The sequence below is a fragment of the Ammospiza caudacuta genome, chromosome 10, assembly GCF_027887145.1.
Source record: "Ammospiza caudacuta isolate bAmmCau1 chromosome 10, bAmmCau1.pri, whole genome shotgun sequence".
NCBI lineage: Eukaryota > Metazoa > Chordata > Aves > Passeriformes > Passerellidae > Ammospiza > Ammospiza caudacuta.
In genome coordinates this window covers 6,849,971-6,871,028 of record NC_080602.1, presented here as the reverse complement: position 1 = coordinate 6,871,028, position 21,058 = coordinate 6,849,971, and the positions used below count along the sequence as shown (strand labels likewise).

Below are 21,058 nucleotides of genomic sequence, written 5' to 3'. Positions count from 1 at the left end.
GCCTCTTGCTCTACGCCGCAAGAGACAAGCCACCAACGGGACCAGGCAGAGGAGAAAGGAGGAGGATCTCTGTCTTGAAGTTCCACAAGGAAGGGTTTATTCCAAGCAAAAGGGTCAAAGCCAAAAGAGCCCTGGACACTCCCGTGCAAGGGCTTTTGTACAGATACAAATCAGAGGGTGAATACAAACAGCAAGCCAAAAGGGAATCCTCAGGGGAGCACTGAGGGGATTACATCAAGTGTCTGGGGCCACTTTGGGTAGGAGGGTGGGGAGGATGGCTCACTTGGGCCAATGGGGCCTCCAGGAATAGGGGAATTCCAAAGGGGCATTGCAGACAGGGATTGGCTCCAGGTTAAATTGGCAAAGAAGGTTGGGGAACAAAAGGGGCTGGGTTTGACAGGCAGGGAAAGAGCTGGAACAAGGGGCAGGGAATGGCATGAGGGACAGCTTTGAGGGAGGCTAAAACCCAGGGGTAAACCAACTCAGGGAGAACACGGGGTACCACAGAACAAACCACTTAACAAGGAATCAATACAATAAATTTGAACCGCTACACATGGCTGCAGAGTTTTTTGTCTCCACTGGAGCTTCCTGCAGTGAACACAAATCATTCTGCTGCCCAGGAGGGGGGAAATGACACCACAAAGAAAAGCTCACTGCTTGATACAATGACATCTCTCTAACAGCCACCTTCTGCCCTCATCCTTGCTCTGCCCCATTGCAATCAAATCAATCGCTCTCAAAAACACAAGAATGGCTTCAGGCCTTGACCATAAGGTCTGTGAACTCAGGCATATGATTTTGGAAAGCAAACAGTGCTCTTTGAGGAACATCCCGAGTAAGCCAGCCAGCAGAGGCGTCCCAGCAGTGCAGATCTCTCAGTGCCAGCATGCTCCAAGCTGGCACCAGAGCTAAAGCCCTCCCACCCTGCAGTGCAGCTCCAGCCCTGGTGCTGCAGCGGCTGTGGCTGGGCTCTTGCCGTACCTCGATGTCCCGGTGTCCCTGGGGGAGGATGGTGCCTCCGCTGGGATTGATGGTGAACTCCCTGGGCTCCACATGGAAATGGATTCCCTTGCTCCAGGCCGGGTCGGTGTCCCTGCGGATCTGATCCACGCTGTCCACAGCCGGCTGCGTGCCATCGTCCGACATGCGGAGCTGGAACGTCAGGGGCACCGCGGAGCTGTTGGTGAGGCGGCAGCGCTGCGTGTAGGGAAAGCCTGGGCAAGGACACAAATATCCATTCAGGCACCCAGCAGGCCATGATCCTGGGGGCAAGATCCTGGCAGGATCAAAGTGGCATTGGAGTGGAGCTCTCTATGATCTGAACTACAGCTCACCCAGAAGCTGCGTGAGGAATTAATCGTCACTTAGCTCCCTTTGACACAGATTCCAGACTGCAGCCTTGAAAATGTCCACTCCTAGCCCTGCTGAACACTGCAAGCTTCTCTCTTTGTGATGGGGCCAAGCTCCCTCACCTGCCCCAAACCAGCACCAGTTCTCTCTCAGTGATGAGTGTGCACCCAGACCCAGCATTTACTCTGAGAATTCAAGCTGTCCAATTCCCTGCTCAGCCTGCCAACACTCCCACCTTTTTCAAGACATATAAAGAGTGAGTTGTCAGTGAGAAGAAGCTACAGCAAAAGAAAGTGAGGATGGAATCCGCAACTAGAACGTGAGGCAAAGAACCCTAATGCAGCTTCTCTCTGCAGGATCCTTAAGGCATCTCTTGCTTTGGGCCAAACAGACTGAGCACGTGACAGCTCAGAGCCCGCTCAGCTGGGGGCACAGCCGAGCCTTGCTTTGAGATTAGCAATCAGGAACCAGGTCCCACCTCAGCCCACAAACAGGGACATCACAGCCGTGCTGCTCACTGAGAGTGCTGCCTGCAAGGGTTTACCCCACTTTGGCTCTGAGATTTGCTTTCCATCCTGCAAAGCCAGAGATACAGCCACTCATGGTGGGGATGTCCTGCAGAGCGCGCAGAGCAGCCACAGCCTGCTCTGCACTGCACATCTGGCTGGGCTGGCCAGCTCTGTGGGGAGGAGACTTCTCCCCAGGCCTGCTCACCAAGAGTCAATGGGACACAGATGGGGAGGAAAAACAACTGCAGCTGCAGCCCAGAGCTTCTCTGTGCCCATCCAAGTGACCACTGCCAGCTCCAGCAGGGACTCCAGCAGGGAGGCAAGAGAGGCACAAAAAGGACAAACCCAGATGTCAAAACCTCCAAGGAGACTGAGGCCAGCACATGCAGACAACAGTCAAGAGTTACAAAGAAGCAAAAATACAACAGCTGCCTTCAGCCGAAGAGCCCTTAGGAATGAAAATTGATTCAGCAGGATCAATCTCCTGCTTCAGAACCATATTTCCATCTCTTTCCTTTCGTGTTTCATTCCTTCCAAAGTCAACTTGACAAGCGCCTCTGTGGTGATGCAGGCTGGGGAAGAAGAAGCTCAAGAAAGGCAATGAGTTTCCTTCAGAAGTTCATGAACTTCATTGTTCTGGCTTTAGGCTTGGCAGTGAACGTTGCCCTGGGTCTGGGAAGGGGGACAGGGGTTCTGGGGGGTTTTGGGGGGTTTTGGCCCTGGGCTGGGCTTTTCCCTGGGGGGTTCTTGGGAGTTGTGGCGTGATGCCGTGGGCGGCTGTGCAGTGGGAGCTGAGGCTGGGCAGGGAGCGGAGCTTCCCTTCCTCCCGCTCGGGGGTCGCAGCTCGGCCGCTGCTGCTGCGGGAGGTTTGTGCTTGGCCCGGGGCTGCCCTGGCTGCAGCTCAGCGCTGGCACCGACCCTGCCTGCCTGCCCCGCTGCTGCTGCTGCTGCTGCTGGGCACTGCCCGCATCCCCCTGCCCTCTGGGGCTTTGCAAAAGGAGCATTTCCTCCTTCCCTTCCCTTCCCGCACCGGCTGGGGGGGATCCCTGGCCTGCCAGAGCCCACAGCTCCTCCTGCTGTCACCAGAACTCCACCAAAGGGGAAAAACAGGACTGGGAAATGTCTGTTCTTGCCTTCTTGTCTGTGCTCTCCTGAGACAGTCTAGCAAAGAACTGTTATTCCTTTTCCCACACTTTTGCCTGGGAGCCCTGTCATTTCAAAGGGATAATCATTTGGAGGGAGGGGCTCATCTTTCCATTGCAGCAAGATTCCCACCTTCCTTGGCAGACATCTGTCTTTTAAAGCAGCACAGAGACACCAGAAAATTCTGCCTTTCTATTCCTTGCTTCCACTGGATCTCACAATGGCAAAATGCCCCCTGAGGCAGCAGCAGCAGCAGCAGCTCTGCAGTTCACAGCCTGAAGAGGCTGCTGGGGCAGAGCAGGAGTGAGGGATGCTTTTCTGTTGGAAGGCACACATCCCTGAGGCTGTGTCCCAGCCCAGGGAACACTCACCAAAGGAGATGTCCCCGAAGTCGAGCTCAGCGAGGTCGAAGTGTAAACTCGGTGCAGTGACGCTGCCCCTGCAGGCCGAGGACAGAGCAGGCAATGGCTCGGTTAAAGGCATTGCAAAGCTCCGGCTGTCGTGGCTCGGGGGCACAAAACCCGGGCTCAGGGCACCCGGGGTTTCCAACCAACACAGCCCCGTGTGCTCAGCACAGGGCCCTGGGCACAGGAGGCAGCTCCAGCCAAGGGGCAGCAGCCAACAGCCCCTGATGGGCTCTGGGCACAGGGCAGGCAGGAGAAGCCCCCGGGTTGCTGGGGGTCCCATGAAGGACCCTGAACACACACCCAGAGATGGCTCCGTGCCTCAGTTTCCCCATCTGCAATGGCATGGACATCAAGGTGTCCCCACTAACTTCTGTAAGCAGCCCTTCCAGCCACAGCTTCCCTGCTTTGCTCCTTCTGAGCTGCAACTGCTGTTCCCATGGAGGAGCTTTCTCAAGAGAGTTTGACCCACACAATCATTACAGACACTTTCTGAGATATAAATCCAGGGCATTCCCAAACATCCTCTGAAAAGAGCAGCAACAGTTCTACCCAGGGCACAGATGAATCCTAGAGGAAAGGACCAGCTTGTCAGCAGTGCACCAGCTGGCACAGCCAAGAGCAAGAGCTTCAACAACCAAACTTGGCTGTCCTGAATCTAGCACAGAACCTCACCTTCCCTTGAACTCAGCAGGCACACTCCAAAAGCCACCAACATCCACTGAAATCAGCACTTGAAGCTGCACAACATTCACCAGTTGATTTCATGGTTGATGCCAATCAGTGCCCACTCTGCCTTTTGGTTCAAAATCAAGAACCAGTCAGCTGTGTCCTCTATTGTACTCACAGGACTGCCCCTGGCTCTGCTCTGCACATCTCAACAAGAGACACCTGCCCCTGCTCAAGGAGAAAGCTGCTTATGCACAAACACCCCATGGCCATTTTGGGGGAGGGACAGAGGAGAATCAATTATTTGATGGTGAAAGGTTCCCTCTTGATTTCCAAATGAAAAAAGCAGCACTTTTCCTCCAAAAACAAAGGCAGCAGATTTGTTTCTGCACTATGGGCAGACCTGCTCACCACTTTTCTCTTGCTAAGGAATAACTTCCTTGTTCTTCTTTACCCATCTCCCTTATCTCATTGGTACCATCAGGTGCAGATTGCTTTCATTTCTTCACTGCCTTGAGCCAGTGCTGCCCAAGAGCAGCAGCCCAGCTCCAAAGCTGCAGAGCAGCCAGCATCAGCTCTCCTGCTTCCACTCCATTATCCTGCAGCACATGGCTCAGGCTGGCAGGGACAAGGCCTCACGCTGCTGTGGTGCTGAGCACTGAGCTCTGCCTCCCCTATGATCCGCCCTTCTCCCTGTGGCTGGGCCAGGATTGTCTCTTGCCATGGCACCAGCCCACGGGATGGTGCCCAAGTCCTTGGCACAGTTCCTGACTCCCACATCAGCGCTTTGCTGGCTGTGCAAAGGAGGCACCAGAGCCCTCTGGGCACAGGAGCTGGGGGCACAGCTTGTGCCCCACAGCATGGCCATGAGAGGTGAGCTGAGGCTGCTGCTGCCCATCTGGCATGGATTATTCACACAAGGTTTTACAAACACTGCTGCTGCTGCTGCAGAATCAGCCAGGCTGGCCCATCTGCAAAGCCCTGGGGGCCTTGCTGGGTGTTCAGGTGGGACATCCCAGAGCAGCTGCTGCCCAAAGCTGATCCATCCCACTGCCTGCCATGGCCCAAGGCACAGGGAGATCCCTGCAGGGACGAGTCATTCCAGCTCCCAGCCACCACACAGGGCAGGAGGCAGCCTGACACCAAAGCAATGCCAGCGGCAGAGCAGAGATTCAGACCTCAGGAAACACCTTTCTCCTCTGCTCCACCCCAAAAGGAGGCAGGTGGGGGATGTCCCAGAGACAGCTACAGATGTGCCCACCCAGCTCCCAGGGTCCTTACTTGATGGTCAGGATGGCAGGCGTAGGAGATCCAGCCACACTGAACTGGAACTCCTCCTCAAAGCTCCCCAGCACGGTGGCACTGAAGGAGATCTGCACACTCTGGCTCCCACCTGCTGCAATGATGCCTTCCTCGGGGGCAAACTTGAAACACAAACCCAGGTTGGTGGCTGAAGGGAGACAGGTGAAGGGAGCATCAATAGCTCCTTGGTTCATCAGTTTCACCTGCAGCAGCAAGAGAGCAAAATGGAAATACGTGTGGAATCTCCCCTTCTTGTGAGTTATTGTCTAATGATGCAATGAACACCCAGAAAAGGCAGAAGATGTTTTGTGCTGCTGAATGGCAGAAGTCCAAAGATTCAACAGGACAACTTCTGCCTTTGGGTTTTCATGCAGAGCAGTGGCAACTCCACAGAACTGCAGTCACCCTGGGCTTATCCCATGGACACAGAGCAGTGCCCCTCTGCCCAGCAGCACCAAGCGCATTGAGAGCTGGCGCTGAGAGCAACGTGGGCTGATTGCAGCTGCCTAGGGAATCACCCCAGAGCTGCTGCTGCCCCAGTGAGCACAGCTCCAACAGCACCATCTGCTCATTCACCTTTTCCCAGACCATGAAAACAATACATTGAGAATGAGGCATCAGCGTCAAAACGTACAGAGAGCACCATCGTTTGTAACAAATCTCAGCGTGTCTTTCCCATCCACAGCCAAGATTTTGAAAGTGTCTGCCATGATGCAGTGCCTCATGAAGTTTTTGCAAGCTTGACTCTACTGGGGGGGAGACAAATAGGTAGAAAAACCCTTTGCTTTATTCCCAGGAACACTTTTCTCTTTCTAGAGCCAGAGATGCACCAAGGTTGAAGTGCTGTGAGGGACTGGTCAGCAAGGGAGAGAACTCCCAAGGATTTCCTGTGATTGCAGCAATAAGCAGAAGACACTTGGCTGGCAGCTGTTGGCAGTGGGCTGAAGCTCAAAGGCAGCCACTTTGGTGCAGCTGCTTCTGCAGAGCCCAGTCCAAAGGTGCCTTGTGTCTGGCACTGCCACAAAAGCCTCTGAACATGCAGCTTTTTGACCCAGGCTTGGTTTCATGGGCCAAGGAGTTGTTTTGTAGGAAGCCTCCCAGCTGATCCCTAAGGAAGGCTGCCCAAAGGCAGGGACTGGGGCTTCAGGAACAACTGACACACCTTTGTGTCCCCCCAGATTTGAGCAGTCCATCAAATATTCCCTGCTCACAGCTGCCCAGGTTGGCAGCAAGTCCACAGCTGCACCAGGCTTGCTGCTGCCTCAGGAGCCATCAGGATCCATTCCAAGCCCTGCTGCTCACCTCATAGACATGGGGGGTGTTGACGAAAACGTTCCCAAGGTTCAGAGTATGAGAGCTGAGTTCAACCAAGGGTCCTTGGCCTTCCCCTCTGAGCTGCAGGGGCAGCCTGCTCTCACAGCCTGGGGAGAGATGTCCATTGCAGTACAATCATTCCCTCTGCTACACTGGATTTTCCAGGCTGCCTCAGTGCTAGTCCCCGACTCTGAGCTGGATGCAACCAGCTCCTGATGCTGCAGGAGAAGATATGGACCCTTCTCTTCCCTCAGGACATATCCCCTGAGGCTGACTTGCAATTTCTAACCCATTCCCTGGGCTGCTTTCCAATTTGAGCCACCAGTTTGCTGAGTTTAAAACATCTCTGGTTCCTGTAGTGACAGGCCATGGAGGTATGGGTAGAAATGGAGAGAAAGGAGATTTAGGTGAGATATTCGGGAAGAAATTTTCCCTGTGAGGGTGGTGAGGCACTGGAGCAGGTTCCCCAGGGATGTTGTGGAGGTTCCAGCCCTGCAAGTGTTCCAAGCCAGGCTGGATGGGGCTTGGAGCTCCCTGCTCTATGGGGAGGTGTTCCTGCCCATGGTAGGGGCCTTGGGACTAGATGATCTCTAAGGTCCATTCCATCCTTACCATACTGTGATTCTGTGGTTTCCTTCCCCTGCACCTAGAGGAGCTTTGAAATCCATTCAGTGCAGGCACAAAGCTCCAACAGGGTTTGGCAATTGCCAAACTCCCTGGCCCAGGAGCACAGGACTTTGTTGCCCAGGTGCTCCCCTTGTGACACTCAGCACTGTGTTCTATTGCCACAGACTGAGAGCTGCAAGGTGACAACTGCCACACAGGGAGAGAAGCAGCTGCTGGCCAAGGCTGCTCCCTCTACCAACAGCCCGGGCTCAGTGGGCTCAGCCCCCTCTGCTCTGCTGCTGTCTGGGCACTGGGAGGTGGTCCAGGCTCAGGGAGCCCATTTCTAACTCAGCTCCTGCTCCCTGATGATGGATCCATGGCAAATGGAGCCATCCTGGAGGCCAGGGTCCTGCAGGGGCTGAGTCCTTGTTCACTGAAGCTGTTCTGCTCTGGAGCTCTCTGGCCTTTGAGGGAATGCTGGCAAAGCCACGGCATGAAAACCTCTCCCTGCACTGCCTGGGCTGTTCTGGGATCACTCAGGCACACACAGCATTCTGAGCCCTGGCCTGGCACGGGAGACTCCCTGGGAGCTGCAGGGCCAGGGGGGATGTGCCAGCACTGCCCTGCTGACCAGGGACCCTTCCCAGCACTTCCATGGGAGCCCAGTGGGCTCAGGCTGGCACCATGGCTTCACTGAGGGGGAGAGAGGCAGGGCAAAGGAGCTGCACCTGAGATGCTGCAGTAAGCCACACTTCCATACTCCAGTGCTTCCAGGGGTTTGAAGGTCACCTTGATTTCAGCTGAACAATTCGGCCTGATTTCTCCCTCCTACACCAGAAAGGGACAGCAAAAGATTGGTCTGCAAACTTCACATTCTTGTTTTCACCACCCTCCTGTAAGCCTTTGTTTAGAGCATCAGTGATGAGTGAACAACACAAGGGGCCAAGGAAACACTCCAAACCCAGCCCAACACAGCTCTCAATGCTCAGCTGGTCAGCTCCCACTCTCCACAATATTCCTGCTGCTCTGACACAAGCTCTTGGGCACATCATGCTGCTGTCAGCTACAGTGGGATGCAACTGCCACTGTGCCCTGCTGGCTCTTGGCCTTAGATGGGCCATAGCTGTAACCAAGAAGAGAACATGATCCCCTTCCTTGGAAATAAAAATATTAGTTTAACCTCTACTGAAAGAAAGCAGAGGTTGGGATTATTCTAGGGTTTACTCCAAGATGAGAAGGGTGTTCCACTGTGCACACACCAGGCATTCATCATCTCTCACAATGCCAGTACTCAGAATCAAGGCTCTGGTTGATGGGAGCATGTGGCAGTTTGCTTGCACCACCAGAAAAGGAAAAGGTTTTCTGTCCCTGTGTGCAGGACAACTCCAAAGGCCCATTTTAACCTTCCACCCTGGTGTCCAGGCTCACAGATGACGCTGGAAGGGACACTCAGAAATAGTGCAAGGCATGGTTACAGGAGGGGATTGGCATTTCTGTCATTAACCTTGGGCTGAATTTGGCCTCCTTTTGCTAGGGAACAATTGCAAGCTTCAGGTCAGTGTGTGAGCTGGCAGTGCTCCAACAGCCTCTGCTGAGCCCCACGTGTCAGGGGAGCCCCTGCCTACAAGAACTGCTCCCTGGGACACTGCAAGGACACGCAGGCAGTGCCTTGAGCTCGAGCCTGGCAGCAGAGCTGGGCTTTGTCAGGCTCCCAGCCCTGCCTGGAGCCTGCAGGGCACAAATGCTTTCAGCAGCGAGCCCTGCAGCCTCACCAGAAACTCCATGTCCTCCCTGCCAGCACATGGAGCCAGCTGAGGATCTGCCCAGTGACCGCAGCCGGGGAAGGGGTGGGTGTAGGGAGTAGGGTGGGTGGGAGGAGGAGGAGGAGGAGGAAGAGAATGTTCTCAGCTATCACTTACCATTGGCTCAAGGAAAAAAATGTCATCAGAGAACAGCATGGGGTCTTCTTGCACCTTTACCATCTTCTCCTTGTCCATGCTGCTCAGGAGGGCACTGTGATCTCCACAAAAGCTCTTCACCTTCTCTGTTTCTTTCTCCTCTGGGAAGTTTTCCTGAGACACCTCTTTGGGCGGCCGCAGCAAGCACTGCCTGCAGCCCCAGGGAGAGACAAGGCCAGCAGATGGTTTCATGAGCCACAGATTTGCAGAGAGAAGTGTGAGCGCCAGAGAGCAAAGCACTTGAGGAGCAGCAGCAGCAGCAGCTCCCCAGCAAAGGCTGAGCCCAAGCCACGAGGGTCCCACAGGGATCAGAGGACAACTTGCTGTTCCCTGGCCCAGCAGGGAGTTTCACTCCATCCTTGCAAGCTCAGCAGAGGTTTGCAAAGCCAGCATCCCTCCAGAGAGCCTCCTGCCTCAAAGCCTCTGCCACAGATGAGGGAGAATCAACCAGCCATTTCAAGTGGCTTTTCCTCCCACTGAGCTGCTCGGGGGGGCACAGAAAGATCACAGAGCACCCACTGCAGCATTTCCCTGGCAAGGGGAGACAAAGCTGGCTTGCAGCTACGTGTTACCAGCATCACTCTTTGTTTCTTCCAGTTTGGACCTGCCCCGTTCCCTACTCTGCCTTTCACAAGAGCATCCCAGAGCACTTCCACAGGAAATTGATGAATTCAGGCACCGAATCCCTTCAGGGACATTCAAGTTTTTATATGCAATATGCATGAAAACAGAGGCTCTGAGAGGGGAAGGAACTTTGTTGTGCGGGAGGGAGACAGCAAACTCCTGGAGAGACCTTTCCATGAGCCAGAGCTTTTTGGATCCCATCCCAGTGCATGGCACTAGAATGTCCTGAGAGGGAAAGGATCCTGCACTATCTTCTCTCACAAAAAATCCTCTCTGCTCTGAGAGCACAAAACCTCTCTGACAGCAGCACAGGGACACACTACCAGCCCGCATGGGCAAGGAGATTTTGAAGGAACTAAAGGGAAAAAAGAGGCTGTATCACCTTTGGAAAGAGGGACTGGCAACTCAGGAAATGCTTAAGGATGTTGCCAGGTCATGTAGAAAGAAGAGAAGAGAGACAAGAGCCCAATTAGAACCTGAGGAAATCCAGTCATCCCAATCAACCTTTCCTTCCCAAAATGCCATCCCTGGTTGGAGTATAAATGACCTGGAATGCTGAGTGCTGAGCTCCTGAAGCCCAGGGACACACACCCCAGTGCCGGGCATGGTTCACTTGGCCTAAACCATTCAAAAGCACCAACATCCCCTGAGGCCACACGTTAGTTTCAGTCTTGGGCCTGTATCTCACTGAAATGCATCTTTCAAACCAACCTCCTCTTCGCTTCATTCTCTTCTTCCTCAGTAGCAAAAGCCTTCCACTGGAAGTGGGCTGTGATGTTACTCCTGTTTTCAATGAACAGGGTTCTGTGGCTTGACATGCTGGTGAAAGTCTTGTCAAGCTCCACGGAATTTGGGCTCAGCCCAATGTTGACATCTACAGCTTCTCCCTGGAGCTTTGTGTGGATTCTTTCTTCACCTGGAACAAAGCAAAGGGGAGTCTTTGCTCAGCTCACTGGCTGATGGAAGCACAAGGGACAGAGCAAAGCACAGGGCACAGAAGAAAGTGTCCCAGTTTTGCGCTGAAGGAGCACTTCTGTGGACCACCCCATTGATCACATCCTTCAGCTCTGTGTGTACAGCGTGAGGATGTCCTGGGCACCTCCTAAAACACCTTATTTCTGAGGGTGTTTGTAGAGATTTGGCCCCAAGGGGACAGGATGGACAGGGAGATTGGTCCATGTGCTCCGGTGACCCACTCAGATCACCAGGATTTCTGCATCCAAGTCCTTCAGGTGACAGGGCTGAGGAGCCCTGCTCAGTCCTGCCTTGCCCAGGCTCTCCCTGGGCATCCCAGGAGACTCCTGATCCCTTGGATCCCTTCTTGCTGACCAGCAAATATGCCTGGGGGCAGCTGGGCAGCAAAAGGAGGCCCAGAGGAACAAGTGAAGTGACAGCCCACAGCAGGAGGGGACACAGGTGAGGAAACACAACCAGCCTGGCTCTGCAATGTGACAAACCACTACAGAATGAGCACCGTGAAAATCATCTCCTTGTCCAAACCCACAGCCACATCAGTCTTTAAATATTTTATACTGTTCTGATCTGAAAAACCAAGCTGGAGCATTGCAAATCAAAGAAGAAAGGGACAAAGGAAAGATCAGTGAGTACAGAGCAGTTTCTACATTAAGACTGAATGGGATCCCTCAGTCTAGAAATCAAATGGGAGATAGATGTGAGAGGTTTGCAACAGCTTCAACAGCCTGGGAAATGGGGACAGGGAAAAAATTGTTTTGATTTGTCACAAAAAAGGAACTTAAAGGCCTGAAAATGTTGTTAGACAGAAACTACATCTATGTGTAAGGGCCACACAGAAAAAGGGCCTGTGACAAGCCAATGGAGAAGCAGCATATGGGACAAAGGTGTGCAAGAAATCCATTGCATTGGAGACAGTCTGATGGAGACCTCACCTACAGCACTGCCCAGGAATCAAATAAAACTTCACCCAGGCATAGCCACATGGTAGTGGAGAATCAGAGTTCCTCCTTCCTCCACTCAGCAAGTCCCAGCAAAACAGCAGTCAAAAATCTTTGCCTTTCTCAAGCCCCTAAACACCAAGGAGTTCTCAGTTTGCTTTGGGGTAAGGCTGAACAGGGGAGGCACCTCTGGAGGCAATGCAGGGGATGGACAGCAGGGAGCCATGTGCAGAACTGTCCTGTGCCCTGCAGGGCCCAGCACTCACCTGAGCTGCAGCACACGGCCAGGGAGCCGCAATGGGCACCGCTGGCCAGCGGGTGAAATGCCACTGTCACCTGCACGGTGTCACCAGCGCCCAGAGCTCCTGTGGCCGGCACCACGGAGAAAGGACTGCAACACAGAGAGAGGGGTCAGGCCTGGGGACGCCTGGCCATGAGATTCCTGCTGCACTGCAGCTCCCTGCAGCTCCCTTGGCCAAGCAGGGAGCAAACCAAGCACAGGCAGCACAAGAGACAGAACAGACAGGATCACAAACAGCCACTGAGCCACTGCTGACAAGATCCAGCCCTCACAAGACCCTGGGGGTAACAGGGCCTCAGCTCCCCATTCTCTGCATCCAGCTCTCTGCAATGAGCCTCAAGGCTCCCACTGCCAGCAATCCCATCAGAGAATGGTTTGTGAAAAGCACAGAGAGGGTTCAGAGCTATTTGCATGCACAACTTGACACTGACTGCCTCAGGAATTTCTCTTTTCCTGCTGCCTACAAATCCCATCTCAAGAGATGCAAATGGTAGGGCACTCCCTGTCCTGGGAGATTACAGCCTAGGAATCAGACAGGGAGAAGGAACTTTTCCCTGAAGACCAAGGAATAGTTCCTGTTGAATTTGCAGTGTGCTTCTTTGGTTTATTTTACCTTGAAATCATCGTGATTTAGCCTAAAAAGGGCAACTTTTAAAGGCATTTCAATGAAAGCTGCTCTAAGAAGAGGAGTAATCAAAACTCTGAAAGAGTGCAAATGCAGACTAGAGCAATACAGTGACATGGAAACCCAAAAGGACGATGCCATTTACAGTCTGAAGGGTCCAATCCCAGCTAAATGAAGCACCATGAGCAGGAGCACATCAAGGAAGCAGAACCGGAGGTTTCTGTGTGTTTGCCAGCAATGCAGTCTGGGACTCTGGGCTGTCATGCAGGCTGGTAACTGTTTGCTTGGCCCAGCAGAGAAACTCTGTGCAATGTGTTGGAAATAATGATGCAGATGCGTTGGTGCACTTTGGATTTAACAGGAGCAATCAGGATTTAGTCACCAGGTAAACAGCTCTTGCCTGACAAACACAAGACTCTGTGCTTTGATGCTCAGGGACAGCTCAGGGGAAATGTGCTTCTGCCCAGCAGCTGCTGGGCTTTGTGCCCTTCTACAGCCCCAGTGAGGAAACAAAAGTTCCTGGCCTTGGTGCTTTGTTGCTGGTCAATCTGTCACTTCAAATGTGTTCTGGGGACTTTGCTGATGAATGCATCACACACAAAAACAAAGAGAACATTTGGCAAGCTGAACTTTGTTCATGTCAGTAGTAACAGCTGATGAACTCGCTTCAGGTTCTGCTCATTCAGGACCTCTTGCTGTAATTATGGGCTGACCTGTTCCCATTGCCACTGGTGAGAACATCACTGCTGGATGATGGAGAAGCCTTGGGCCAGCAATGTTCATGTGCTGGACGTGAGACTTTGGAGGGAGGGGAGGAAAGACAAGGCCCCAGCAGCCCCAGAGCCAGATCAGTGCTCGTGCTCCTGCATCTGCCCCGGGGCTGATGCCAGCACTGCTGCAGCTCTGCTGGGGCTGGGGGGATCAGGGCCTGCTGGGGGCAAGGCACAGCATTCTGTTCTTAGTCTTTGGCCAGAAATTTCACCGCAATAGAGAAGCTGCCAGTTAGGGGAATCCCTGGCCAGGCTTCAGCACTGCCTTCCATTCCATTCCCTTCCCACTCCTGCCCCATTTTACATGCTCCTGCCTTCAGGTGGCAGGATGGGAATAACATTCCAGGGATGACTTCAGGGCTTGCCTGAGAAAGAAGGTGTCTTCTTCTTTTCAAATTATCAGGAGAAGAGGATCCAGCCAAGTTCAGGACTCAGCTGTCAGGACTGAAAAACTGAGTGCAAATCAGCCCCCGCATCGCCTCCATCCCTGGGCTCTACCCACCAGACTCCTCTGTCCCTGCTCTAGCAGTCATCTCTCACACACACCTGGCTCCCCAAGACCCAAAGACACAAGCTCCACAGCTAAACTTAACTCCTCTGAATTTCGGCCAACACCACTAAACTGTTCCCTGAGCCCACAGCTAGAAGAGCTGTGAAGGAGACATCCCTGACACTGTAAGAACCAAATTAAAATCGCTGTCAAGAGGTGGGCCTGGAAAGCTAAATTTTGGGCTTTTCTCTGTTAATTGTCAGCTGCTCCTTAAGACACTTCTCATCCTGTTAGATCCATCCTCTCAATGAATCACTACTGCACCTGACAGGCAGAAAAGATAAGGTATGGAGGGGGTTTTAAAAGGTTGTTTTCTTCTGCTTTTATAACTAGGTCCATTGACATGTTTGTTTTCTTGTAAGGCATCTAAAGACAGGTCCATGTCTCCCAATGGCACCTTGCAACCCCCAGACACTGCTCTTGCTTTGAGCAGTGTCTTTGCTCAGATGATTTCCAGAGGTCCCCTCCAGGATCACTGCAAAGCCACGTGCCTGTGGCCTCCCAGAGAATGGCTCTCTTTGGCTGACAGTGCTGAGGAAGCATTTCTGAAGCTGCTTGTGCTCAGCAGGGTGCAAGCCAGCTCCCAACATGTTCCAGCAGCCTCCAGGAAATCTGGGACACAGAAAGCTCCAAGGCCACTGAAAGCAAGAGCAGATGCCTTCCATCCTGCTCACTTCCAGCCAGGCTGCAGGGCAGCAGATCCGGTGCTTGGTTCCTTCTGTAGCTCTTTCCCAACTCCGCTCTCACCCAAAGGTTTTTGCACAGGGACAGATGAGCTGCCTCACCTCTGCGTGCTCAGCTGGTACCGAGCTGCCCGGGCACCGACATTGCGCACCAGCAGAGTCTGCTGGGTGCTGACCTTGACTGGACACTTGGAGAAGTCCAGCTGGGCAGGGAAGTCCAGCACAGCTCGGGCACCAATGGCCCGAATTGGCACAACGATCCTTTCCCTTGCAGTGAGGCACACCAGCTCGTGGCAATAATCCTGCAGGAAAAGAAACTGGCTCAGCACAGGACATTTAGTGCCATCCCCATGGCAGAAGAAAAACCATTTCCTATACCCCTTCAAGGGCATCCATTTACCTATTGCACCCTCACATGAACACTAAGTTCTACTGCTATGTCACATTTTAAAGGCACCTGCGCACTTTGCAAAATCCGTCTCAGTGGCATTCAGCTCTTGTGTCACTTGGGTCATACAGATAACAGCCCTAGGCCACCATCATTTCTACTCTAAACTTTAATGATGTTAAAGAATTCCTAAGCCCCTTTCTAAGCAACATGGAGCTGGGGAACACAGGACATTGCTCTTTACAGTTCTATGTTCCCACTGTCTGAGAATAGGACAAAGTGTTCAACTGACTCTGAGCAGCAAAAGGAAGAGGAGAAAACAGCTGCACCCAAAGACATCCTGCACCTCTGGCCTGCACCCAGCACTGAGATCAGACTTGCCAGGGCCTCAGCACTGCTGTTCAAAGCTCCCCGCAAAAGCACCTTTGGCACGGAATGGGTGCCAGCTGACAGAGCAAGCACAGGGACAGGCATGAAGACAGAGCCCCAGCAGTGTCACTGCCACGGGCTCTGGGCTCACAGCTCTGCCTGCAGCTTGTACCTGCCCTACACCAGCTCCTTCAGGCAGGTGTCCAAGTGCCCTGCAGCTCAGCAACCTCCTGCTGACCAAGGGCACCCAGGGCCCAGTGTGCCTGTGCCAGGCCGGGCTCACGGGCACAGCACATCCTCTGCCCTGGCCCTGCAGCTGTGCCATGCTCACTTGTGCTCTGGGACAGCACAGCTGACAGGCTGCACAACAGAGGGGGTGAAAAAGCACCGGCTGTGCTCCAGCCCAGGGGCAGGCAGGGAAGCTGTTGGCAGTCCAGGAAGGAGGAAAGCTCTCTGACCTCTTTGTTCCTCTGGTGTTTTCCATCAGAATGAAACCCCTTCCACTGGACCTAGAGATGGCCCAACATCTATCAAGAGCCCTCTGTCATTTTCATCCTGTTTCCCGTGCATCTTCCCTTGGCAATGCTCAGCAGTGTGCAGGGAGGGCAAGCAGAGCCTGTCAGGCCTGGCTGCAGTGCCTGCCAGCAGTGCCAAGGTGTGACTGGCTGCAGGCTGCCTGCCCACGCCTGGAGCCCAGCTCACAGCATGCAATGGGCTGGAGCCAGAGTGCAGGGAAAACAATGGCTGTGGAGATCATTGTGTGCTTTGGCTCCTCCAGCCTCACCTTGTTCTTGCTGGGGGTGAAGCGGATGCGCACAGGGGCAGAGGCGCCCGGCGGCACGGCACGGTACGCATCGCTGGAGCTCACCAGCTGGAAGTAAGGTGAGCTCTCCATGGAGACCTTCACCACGTGAAGAAACTGCAGCAAAGACATGAAATTATGATTTTGCCACTTGTGGAAACAGGACGAGGGGAGACCTGTCCATGCCCTGCTAACATCCCTCCCCTGCCCCTTTTCCAAAGCACTTCCAGCTGAGCAGGCACAGGCACATCATTCACAAGGCTGAACTTGAATCCCTTCTCTCTGGCTCCAGCATTTTGGCCAGGGCCAGTAGGGCAGCGCCTGCTGGGAAGGAAGGGCCGAGCAGGTCAGCACCAGCAGGATGGAGACACAGCACCTGAACCAAGTCACCTGCATGTTCAACAAGGCCAAAAAACCTGCTGGCTTCTGCCTGCACACAGCCATGAAGTGGTCATGTTCCAGAGGGGGAATGTGCTACCTAAAAGCAAACCAGCCCATTTCTGTGGGGGAAGGAAGAAATTCCCTTCCAGCAGATCAGGTTTGGGTAGGGAACTTCTGGGGATACAGTCAGGCAGGCAGAGCAGCAAGACAGGAGACCAAACACTGTGGTCTTACTGGGAATAAAAGCAAACCTGAAAAGCAAAAGAAGGAATGAACACAGCAAGACAATCCCTAAAACAAGGAGATGGCAAAGAGAATTTAAATGGGCAGCAAAGCAGCAAGCAAGAATCATAAAACCATGAGAGCAACCAGCTTGCCAAAAGTGACAGAAACACAGACAGGCGGTGTCTATTGACCATGGGGCTTCAGAGGCATTTTCTGCCTGGAGAAACAGGGCCAGCACTGTCTGACAGTGTGGTTCCAGTATGAAAAGCCAATCTTGGCTCTCCAGGGCTTCCTGCTGCCTGTGCAGGCAAGCTGGGCTGCTGGGCATTCCTGCCTGCAGCCAGCAGGCCAGGTTCGGCCCTCTGGGGTACACATGCACAGCACACATGCATTTTCTAGCACACTGATCTCATCAACCCCTGAGCACCAAAATGCTCTCCAAAAGTCTAAACCAGATGATTTGGACTCCCTCCTGTCTCCTCCCACCAGCCCACTCTTGGCACAAGCCTCACTTGAGAAAATGTTTCCCTGACTGAAATTCAAATGGTCTCAAGTTTTCCTCTTTACAGTGGAACACAATTGACATTTTTCAACTTTTTCCCTCTCAGCTCTCTTGGGAAACTGCAAAACAATGCCAATTTCTTCAGGTGAAGGTGGAAACCTCCAGGAGCACATGGCTTTGGATGTGCTGTGCTTCTGCAAAGGGAAAGCAGAGCACCGTGTTGCTTCTGGAAAAGTTGAGCAGAGCTGGATGAAGCTGAGCAGGAGCCTCAAGTGGAACCTGAAGGCCTCTCACTGCTTCTGCTCCATCACTCTGATTGCAGGGCTCTTGCAGAACACGGTTCCTGCAGGGCCAATGCCATTAATGAGAAGTGATTCCAGCATAAAGTGCAGAAGGCTCAGCCCCGGAGCTTTGCCTGTGAGCTGCACAAAGGGAGCCAAACTGGCTGAGAGAGGCAGAGATTCCTACCAGGAGCCAAGATTAACCAAGGACACACAGGATGTGCTATAGACCCAAGGCAAAGCATGAGAGCAGGTAAGAACTGTACAGCCCTCAACATTCCTGTCAATCCAGAGCTTTCAAGAGAAGGAAACTCCTTTGGGATAGACACCATCAACGCCTGGCAAAAATCTGGGGACAATTCCCAGCACAGGAAGATTTCCACCATCTTGCAGAAGAAGGTGCTGAGACATTTTCTTCTGCATGTGCTGCAGCAGATAACTTGCTTTGCTGTACACTGAGGGAATGACAGCACTCTCCTCTTCCAGCACAGCGTTAAAGCTCTGCGTGCCAGCACTTACCTTGTCCTTATTCATGAGAGACAGCACCATTTCCGACACCTGCCGAGCGACGAAGTTCTGAAATACCAGCTCTGGTGGGGAAACCCCAAACCAGCTCTGTTTCGGGGCAGCTGACGGCAGCTGGAGAGGAGAGAGAGCAGGGAGAGCTTCAGCTGCTGTGAGGAAGGTTCATGCAGGAGAATCTTCCACTGATCCCCAGTGAAGTACAGACTCCGAGGGAGCACGTCTGCCCAGCCCACACTGGGCAAACAGTGGCTCACCCACCTCTGCTCTGAGCTCATCCACAGCTGCTGGGCCACACAGAGCAGGCTCAAGCCAAGCTGCTCTTTTGGCATGGATTTCTCCAGGTTTCTTTCTCCAGAATGCCAGGCAGCACGTTCCTAAAACACAGCCCTGTGCCCATGCGGTCACAGAGCTCTGGGGCACTGACTGAGCACTCATGGAGTAAGTAAAACCCATGAATTTACAGGAGACTCCATGGGAAAGGATTTGGGATGTCTTTTACTCTGAGACAGGGAAACCGAGGCCCACACAACTGCAAATATCTTTTTTGCTCTAGAACTTAGACTTCAGTAAGAAGAGCACAGGACCAGAGCAGGTGTGAGAGATGAGGTGACATTTGGCTGAAGCCAAAAGGTTATTAAGCAAAAGAATGGAATTTGTTGGCTCTGTGTGTTATTTGTGGTTTGCATTTGTTCAGGTTGGTTTGTTGAGTGTCACAAATAGAGGGACAGGGTTGAAGACCTGACCAAAAGGAAGGAGGATGAGAAGGGAGCGGACAGAAAAGTTGGTGCTCAGTAGAGAATGGAAGCTCCTGAGTACCCATCCAATGGCAAAGGGCACAGGGACCGCCCCAGCCGGGTACAAAGGGGATACAAAGATTGCCATTTTCTCAGAGGGTGTGTGTGTGCCCTTGGCTCTCAGGGAGGGAGACATCCCCAGCTCAGCTGAATCCTTACTAAGAAACACTTTTCTTTTGCTTTGATCATTTTGTTCCTTTTCATTGTATTTAAAAGTTAGTGTGTTCCAAAGAGAGGAAAAGGCAAAAATAAAAAGACAAATGAGCTGAAAATAAAAAGACAAGTAAGGTGGATGCTGAATGAGGATAAGTTTCAGTTATTTTCTCAGCAACTTGGGTAAAAGTAGAGTTGGTATCTCCTTTTTCAATGGCCTTTAAATGGGTGCTTTCCTGTCATTACTGCAACCTTATTTCATGCCATTGTAGAGGCACGTCTGGAATGACACAACAACAGCAAATGCTTCTGGAGCAGAGACATTGCTTGGAGAAAACTCTGCCCTGCTTTGTCTGCCTTCTCCAGCCACACTGCTGTCACCGCAGAGACACAAGCAGGTCTCCTCTGTGACTTCACAGCAGACACATTCCGCTCAAGGGAGTGGCTGCAGCACACTGTCCCTTAGCTGTGCCCTTTCCTGAGGTGTTCCCAAGGCCCCTCTCCAGGACAATCCTTAACCTGGATTGTGTTCCGTGTCTCTTGCTGCCAATTTCCTGCTCAACAGCCCACCTCAGTCACCTACCCGTTTGGACTGTGCTTTATACCGAGCTAGTCCTGCCAGAAAAGCAGCTTTAAACACACCTCTGAGTAGGCACTGATCCAGACAAAGCACATCCACTCCCCTCTGCCTAGGGCCAGTCCCCTGTACATCTGGCAGCCTGCAAAATCTAACACCCCGTCAGGCTCCAACACATTGTTCCAGCCCAAAGCAGTAATGCAATTTGTTGTGTTCCATCTGAAGGAATTCCTGCAGATCCTTGGCCTTCAAAGGCCAACGCTGCCACTCTGCAGGGAATTCTGTGACCCCGAGCATTTGATGGTGACCACACCAAAGCAAGAGGTGGCTCCTTCAGCAGGAGAATGGCAAAGGGCAATTTTGGGCCTCTGTGTCCCCAGCCTTCCTCCCATTGTTTTAGCAATGGCAGCTGCACTCCAGCACACCCCAGCAGCTTCAGCAGAGGGTATTTGTGTTGGCTTAGTGCAGATCAGGACTCCCAGTCCACCACTCCCAGCACCTTGCAATGACAGCAGGACCTGGACACTGAGGCATTTTGCTGGAGGCAAGCCTGTCACAAGCACACACCCTCTTCAAACTTCATGTGAAACAGAAAGGAAAAGAGCAGGAAAAGGCTACCTTTGGGCGAGTCTCACTCCTGTCTAGAAATGGGCCAATTCTGGGCAGAATACTCCCCCCAGTGCTGGCCTCCTTCTTCCTGCTGAGAAACTTCTCCCTCTGGAACTTAGAGGGAAGCAGCTGAAAGGCAAAAGTAAACCAGCTAGAGCCTCAGAGTTGTGCCTGTTCAGAAAGGCTTTTCTCGAACAAGTGGCACTGGTGAATAACTTGTGATCACAGCCACTAGGACATTCCTGGAAGCCCTGGGAGTTTCCTGCTGAAATACTTAGCATCAGTGAATTAATAATACAGAGTGGAACACACATATTCCAGCCATATGGCTCTGTCCCATTGGCTTCTCCATGACTGGATGGGACATGGTTGGGGATTTCTGCTCTTTGGGCATTTGTTTCCTCTTACGTTTCATTGGATTGAGGCAGTGACCTTTCCAGAGAATGGGGAGGAGCTCTCAGAACTGCCTGAACTCCATCCCTGCACAACGCTCAGAACTCACAGCAAGGAGATATCGCTGCTGGATGAGTCCAAGAGATGCAAGAAAGGAACGCTGTACCAAGAGTGAGGTGCACAGCAATGTCTCTAGGTTTTAGTTCTCCCTGTTGATTGTTTTCTCTGCCTGGGCTGACAGAGCCCGCCACAGAAGAAAACAGAGGCATCTCCTTGACAGAGCCTCAGCAGTGGGGCATCTTCAGCCAAGTGAGCTGCAGACAGCAAGGGACCTT

General features: G+C 52.9%; 1 protein-coding gene across 1 annotated transcript in view; it reads right to left on the bottom strand.

Annotated features, from left to right (window-relative positions):
* LOC131561688 (hydrocephalus-inducing protein-like) overlaps window positions 1-18,221 on the bottom strand; it is a 30,588-nt gene extending 12,367 nt beyond the window's left edge. Inside the window, exons 1-9 of the mRNA XM_058811064.1 lie at window positions 18,192-18,221; window positions 16,266-16,400; window positions 14,827-15,026; window positions 12,062-12,186; window positions 10,594-10,798; window positions 9,220-9,409; window positions 5,360-5,583; window positions 3,377-3,444; window positions 985-1,217 (exon numbers count right to left, since the gene is read on the bottom strand). Coding sequence (XP_058667047.1) covers window positions 985-1,217; window positions 3,377-3,444; window positions 5,360-5,583; window positions 9,220-9,409; window positions 10,594-10,798; window positions 12,062-12,186; window positions 14,827-15,026; window positions 16,266-16,400; window positions 18,192-18,221 — 1,410 coding nt within the window. The remainder of the gene's footprint in view (window positions 1-984; window positions 1,218-3,376; window positions 3,445-5,359; window positions 5,584-9,219; window positions 9,410-10,593; window positions 10,799-12,061; window positions 12,187-14,826; window positions 15,027-16,265; window positions 16,401-18,191) is intronic.
* Between the last annotated feature and the right edge of the window lie 2,837 nt (window positions 18,222-21,058).